The sequence below is a fragment of the Aplysia californica genome, unplaced genomic scaffold, assembly GCF_000002075.1.
Source record: "Aplysia californica isolate F4 #8 unplaced genomic scaffold, AplCal3.0 scaffold00053, whole genome shotgun sequence".
Taxonomy (NCBI): domain Eukaryota; kingdom Metazoa; phylum Mollusca; class Gastropoda; order Aplysiida; family Aplysiidae; genus Aplysia; species Aplysia californica.
Window position 1 is genome coordinate 1,290,956 of NW_004797323.1, and position 6,624 is coordinate 1,297,579.

Genomic DNA, 6,624 nt, shown 5'->3' on the forward strand with positions numbered 1-6,624 from the left:
TCTCTCTCTCTCTCTCTCTCATACATGTTCGTTTTCTCACTTTTTTTATCCCATGCGCCCCTAACAAAAACAACAACAACAACAACAACAAAATCAATATTTGTGGTGTAGCGATTAGGCGCTTCACTGTCACACTCGGGAGACTTGAGTTGGGTTCCTGGGCATTGAGACTTTCTTTTGAGTAGCTGGGTCTTTCTGCAGGGATGTGGTATCCCTCTAAGGCCGGGTTAGCTCTGACAGTGACAGGCAGTGTCGAAAGCCAGCTTCCTAAATGATCTAAATTGTGTCAATAGACGTCTAAAAACACCTGCATTACAAAAATAAACCCACAAAAAAACCGACCACCAAACAAACCAAAAAAAACCAACCCACCACACACACATCAATGTAAATGCACGGGCAAACCAGGGGAAAAAACGAACTGAAATGTATACTAAATTGAACACAACTTCTTGGAGGGTACTGAATGAACATACGGAAAAAACCAAGATTGCACTAAAATACAGATCAGTGAGAACCGCGATAAAGTTTTTCCAAACACAAAAGCAAACTTGGTGGTTCCGTTGGTGAAAACAGTCCAACGGGCTTTTGGATCGAAAGAAAATAGTAGCGATGATCATAAAAAAAACTGTTGAAGATTCCATACCGCGCGGCAATCTCTGACTGAATATTTACGTTATGGTCACTATTTTTAGTACCGGGGATTCATTTTGTTCAAAACAAACTAAGATTTACAAAATGGGGCGTCATGTGTCCTGCTTCATAACTAGACTGTCAGAAACACATCATTCTACATTGTTTTACGATTTGGAAGAGGAGAAGCTTGCCGTTACAACGATACTAAACATGTTTGGGTCACACGAAGACACGTTGTTGTCGTCACCGTCTAATTATAGGCTTATTTGGGGCTCATTTGATGAAAAAAATGGGCCCTACTTTGAAGAAGGTACCCTAAAGGAAATGACCCTAAAACGATTTTTAAAAGATATTTTCTAATGGAGGTCAGAGGGTATCAGTTCCCAAGATATCCAGGTACCCGAAAATGTGAAAAGTAGAAAATCAATATTCTGACCCAAACATCGTGTTTTGAAGACCCACGCCTTCCCTTAAGACACATTGCATTAGACTTCGATTTTGCTTTAACTCTTCCAGCCCCGTGCGCGTACATTTTCAGCAGCGCTTGTACCTCCCACCGTCCCTAGACCGTATATTCTCGGTTTCGGGGGGTACCAAATTTTCGCATTTTTCTAAATTTAATTTTCGTGATAACTGCGGTATTGGCTGGGGCTGGGGTTAGGGAATGCACAAAAGTGGCTAGGGCTGGAAGGGTTAAGAGTCTGTTCTCCATAGAACTAGTATGCATTTGTAGGAAAATGTGATTGCTTATCATGGTTTGGGAACAGAGGTGTAACTTTTTCAGCAGCAATATTGTTTTTCAGAATGAATCTAACTTCTGTTGTCTGTAAATTATTTTTTATATGTTTTGACGTTAAAACGTATGAATTATTTCTGCTGTGTTTTTATTTTGTCCCAGCAATCCCCGCTAAACATCCTCCTAAGCATCAACTACCGCACCAAACCTGAGATCCTGAGGTTCATTTCCAGCGTCTTCTATGGAGGGCCCGAAAACCTCAAAGCCTACGGAAAGATTCCATCTGTGGTTCACATCACACCTCTTATGTTCTTCGCTGTGCAGGTAGAGAAAAACTCCTTGCGGAGAATTGATACACATTATTTTGATTTTGTTCCTAATTTGTCCGCTGAAAATCTTTGCTTTGTGTGACTGATTCAGAAACAGAAATGTTTTTGTTCCTTAATGTTTTGAAAAGCTCAGATTTCTTGAGGATGGGAAATAAACTAATGCCTATAATTCCTATTTTATGTGCAAAGGAGACTTCATTATTTTAAAACTCTTCTCAAAACCCTGGTTACATGGGTGATCTCAGTCCTAAGTTAAGAAATTTGTTTACATTGGTAGTCGCTGCCCAAAATTCTGTGACATTGGTGAACTGCCCTAAGCTAAGAAAGCCTTTGACATTGATGAGTTTTGTCGTGGCCCTTGAGTTCCTCTCTCTCTGACCAGCTCAAAGGACTAGAAGTTTATTTTTCTTTCTCTTATCTTTTTAGTCATAGCACCTCCCCTTTCTTTTATTGGTTTCCCATAATACTAGATATCTTAGGTTAGCAAAAAAAAAGTTTTATGTCAAATATTTTAAGATTTATATTTTAGTGGTGTGGCCTGTATTCTTCATGAAATTTGGCCTCTTATCAGATGCTCCTGTTTGTCCCATATTTTTGGTGAGTAGTATTATTGAACTTACAGGGTTTTTTGTGTTTTTCTGCTGTCCGTGTTCAGGGGCGAGAGATGCAGAGTGAGACCAGCACATCGTATGTGAACAGTGCTGAAGCCCAGGAGGTGGTTGAACAGCTTCAGAGGCTAATTGACCAGTGGCCGGAGGAGTGGGGCCGGGACTCGCCGGAAGTCGCTGCCAGTCAGGTGGCTGTCATCGCAACCTACCAGGACCAGGTGACCTACCACTTTGTATTCACACTTTGTTTCTGGCTGTGATAAAAGAGACTGAAACTTCTGCTTTGTCTTTTTGGCTTACTTTTCACACAGTCCCTGACCGTGATGGACTGAAATTTTTTCTTGGTCGCCTTTGCCTACTTTTGATACTGTCTCTGTCCATGATAGATTGAAAGTTCTTCGGCTCCTTTGCTTATTTTTCAGTGTTTTTTTACCATGACAGACTGAAGTTCCTTCTTCTTCGCTTCTTTTACCTCCTTAAACCTTGCAGTACTTTGTTTTTTGTTACTCAAAGACATGTTGTGTTTTGTTATTTTGTTTGTTTGTGTGTCTTGGGTGGTTGGAGGGTGCCATTAGTAGGTCCTAGTTCCTTTCTTTCCTTTTGTTTTTTTCTATTTATCTTTCCCAGTGTAGAATATCCCTGACTGAGTACTCTATGGTAACAGTATGCAGATAGTTTTGTCTCTTTGTATTTAGCTGATGTCTTTAAAGAGGTGCATGCCTCAGTGGGTTTTCTTGTCTTCCCAATTTCTTCCAAATGTGTTTTTCCACAAAGTTGTGTGAGTGAATTAGTTTACTGATTTATTATTTATTATCCTCATAGAGCAGATTATTGTTTTTTGTAAAGGAAAACTGAGCATAATTGTTTGATGGACAAAGTTATAATTTTCAGCTGTTGTTCTTCTAGGTCTCGTACATCCGGCAATCCTTGAGACGTGTGAGAGAGAAGCCCTACCTTAAAAAAGTTTATGTCGGCTCCATTCACGGCATCCAAGGTAAAGAGTATTCTCTCTTACTTTCTTACTTCTTTGCTATACCAGTGCCTGTGGTTTAATGGTTAGGCTCTTTGCAGCTGCAAGCAGAAGATGATAGTTTGATTCCTGCACGAGGAAGTTATTTTATCTACTCTGTTGTCTGTTTGATGGGATGCTGTGTCTTATTTCACCTAGGTTTGCCCGGAAAGGCAGTGTTGTAGCAATCCACGTCTTTAATAAGCTAAACTATTTTGACATATATCATTTTATAATTGTTTTGGGTAGTGAAGGGCCTTATTTACTCAAAGGTTTAAAGTAAGGTATTTCCCTTCGAAACCAAAGTACCTGGTACAGTCCAATTTTGTGTAGACTTGGCCTGTATATGACTCGATTTTTTTGATCAGCCTTGTCATTCAAATCTACACAAACTAAGGATCAATGTCAGGGTACAATCCTAGTGTATGGATAAAAACCTTGATGGTCCTACCATGGGTGAAACCGGCTTTTGAAAATAAGCTTTCCAATTTTTCCAGTTTGCAACAAATTGTCGACTTCATTAAAAATTCGGAAGTAGTCATTCTCCCCATCCACAGTTTCTGGCTCTTTGCATTTGGTTACATTGCTGGTCTGTCTCAGCTTGCCCTACTGGCCAAAATGAGCGTTGCACGCCCAGAAATAACCCAGTTAGATCTATGTCGCAGTAAACACTACAACTGCGATGTTATTGATCTGGCAAGACCGTTCTTTGATTTGCCCAGGTTTAGCCGTACTTTGCAATTTGTGGCTGGTTTTGACATTTTTGGCTCATATTTGTGGGTTGTTTGGACAAGCACAAGCACATCGCGGTCAAACTTTAAAGATTGCGACTTAGTTTTTAAAAAAAAGGAAATTCATTCTTTCACTAAATGTTGATAAGACGCACATAGAATGATAGATCATGTAGCAAACATAATTTGACGTCCCGAATTTTGTTGTCTTGGAGCCTATATTATTCTGTGTATTAAAACACAAACAAAGACTTTACAATTCGTACATAGCGAGGGAAAAAATCGGCGATATCGAGGATAGATCTAATTACATTTGTCATGCAGGCCTATAATGTATGGCCGCAAATTTCGTTTTACCAGTGGAGAGAGAAAGAGAGAGAGACGGCCTCTATGACCTCTCAATAAGCCCAAGCCGGGGGCAGTAGTACTGTAGTGTAGCCTGGGTGTAGATCTAGGCCAAGGATGTGTTTGTTTCATATGACGCAGGTATGTTTAGTGGTAGACCTAGATCTAGCCTGCTCACTTTATACGGGGTGCCCACTACTATTGGGATCGGCCGATCGCCCGACTCGGTCGCCTCAAAAACAAATGTGTTGCGGTGTAGTCAAGTTGTTAGGCTACCGGACCCGTAATCTCAGACTTCTCCGATGATGGCCTGATAACTGTTTCAATTGCATCATACAAATGATCAATATTATTCATAGTTCTGCTGTTACTTTCAAAACAAGCTTTGTCCAACTCCAAGTTCTGTTTAGTCGGGCCTGTCATCAAGACCCGTGAGTAAAACTTTCAATCGTGCGTTTGCATCACGTAACATGACTTCGGCGTTTGAGTTTTGTGTGCGTCAGGGACCTTTCGTTGACGGGGTCAACTTAACTTCGTGCACACTGGTTGAAGCGTCTTTCGAGGCTTACGGGAAAAATAATAATAAAACATGCACCCTCGCAGAGGGCGTATACATGGATATAATATATTTATGGACACCCCTGAAAACATTTTTATTCAGCTGGCTAGTCATCTTGGTGATTTGTCAATGATCCCGATTTTCCCCCCGAGATCCTTATTTTTAGATTTCACAGAGTGGCAGATTTGGTTGAGACATGCAAGTGGAGAGTCTGCTTGTTAAGGCACGAAGCCGGTAAGGCCCTATTGTCGCCACGTGTGTCAGCGCTTTCTCTTGAATAGAGATTATGCACTGTGCAGCAACTTGCCGACGTTTTGCACAGTTAGGTCTAGGTGAAGTTGTTGTAGTAGAGAGTGAACCATAGCGGAGCAAAAGAAACGTACAAAGACTTCTCGGTTGAGGACAAACCGCTGTTCCTAGCAGAGGTGGATGACAAATCAATACATAAAAAACCCTATCTGCAATACGTTGGGTTTCCGGACCAAAGAAAAAAAAAACACCGGAAAATATTGAGAATGTTTTTGTACCAGGGACGAAAAGGCATAAACTCATAAAGTAAAGGGTAGTGGAACAGGCAGTGTTTCGTTGGTTTCAAATGGGTTAGGCCATATCTATTTCTATGTAAAACCAAATTATTTCCGTTAAGACTGAGGACTACAGCATTAAAATTTAGAAATTAAATTGCCATGAATCCATCACGCACCCCAGTTTTGCATCAGGAGGCATAATTCATGTCAATTTTGACCTGATTGTCCAACTTGGTTATCTTCCTTGGTGCAGCCTAGAATTTGTCCATTGCAAAATTCGTACATAACGAAAAGATTTCTATGTCCATATTTCAGTAGTAGTTCAAAAAGTATTAATGTGGACTGTGACAGTGACACGACACTTTAAAAAAAAAGTGTAACTCAGTGGGGATTGTGATAAGATACTTTGTAGTGTTAGTTAATACATCTGTGAAAAAATTAACATCCAGGAATAGCACATTGCTGTTTTGCCGACCCAGAACCCGATTGGATGGATTGTTGTCAAAGGAATGCATTGATGAAAGTACATGTACTACTTGTATGTATCTTGAAGGAATGTGTGTATTTCATAATATTGTGTGTGTTTATCTGACGACGTTTCTCAACGTGTGTTATTTTCAGGCGTAGACATTTTACTAATTCGGATTTCAGGTTTTTGAACCTGTCACTGCTTTCAGCCATGAGTCCCACATGTGTGCTACATACATTAAATTAAAGGCACTCTGTGGGTTTTTTGCGGGCGCTCTGATGTGGTTTACTACTTCTTTCCTACCAAACATCTGTCGTCCATATCTCTCCTCCTTTCATCTGTACATGTGTGTTACTCTCAAGTAACACCTCTAATCTTTGGCACCTATATGACCTATTTGTGTTGCAAGTCCTGTAAAACTCTTATTAAATCTTAAACTAAACGAAAAAGGCACTCTGGACATAGAAAAGCAAAGAAGGTCAGTCATGTTTAGCCAGTTGTCTATGCAAAATTTGAATCCAGTTGGTGTCAAATGTAGAAGAAACTTTGGTCATTATGAATAGTTGTCTTGATCTGTCTTCTGGCTCACTGGCTATCTGATTAAAGACAAAACATACAGTCAAACCTAATGACCACATGTACAAGACAATCACTTGTACAAAGGCCAGCCCCCCC

At 40.3% G+C, this 6,624-nt stretch overlaps 1 protein-coding gene across 5 annotated transcripts in view; it reads left to right on the forward strand.

Moving 5' to 3' along the window:
* LOC101853767 (helicase with zinc finger domain 2) overlaps window positions 1-6,624 on the forward strand; it is a 166,906-nt gene that overhangs the window by 103,397 nt on the left and 56,885 nt on the right. For all 5 annotated transcript variants that reach the window (XM_005092802.3, XM_013079486.2, XM_035968354.1 and 2 more), the window contains 3 exons: window positions 1,535-1,696; window positions 2,357-2,527; window positions 3,216-3,303. In XM_005092802.3, the coding sequence (XP_005092859.1) occupies window positions 1,535-1,696; window positions 2,357-2,527; window positions 3,216-3,303 (421 nt within the window). The remainder of the gene's footprint in view (window positions 1-1,534; window positions 1,697-2,356; window positions 2,528-3,215; window positions 3,304-6,624) is intronic.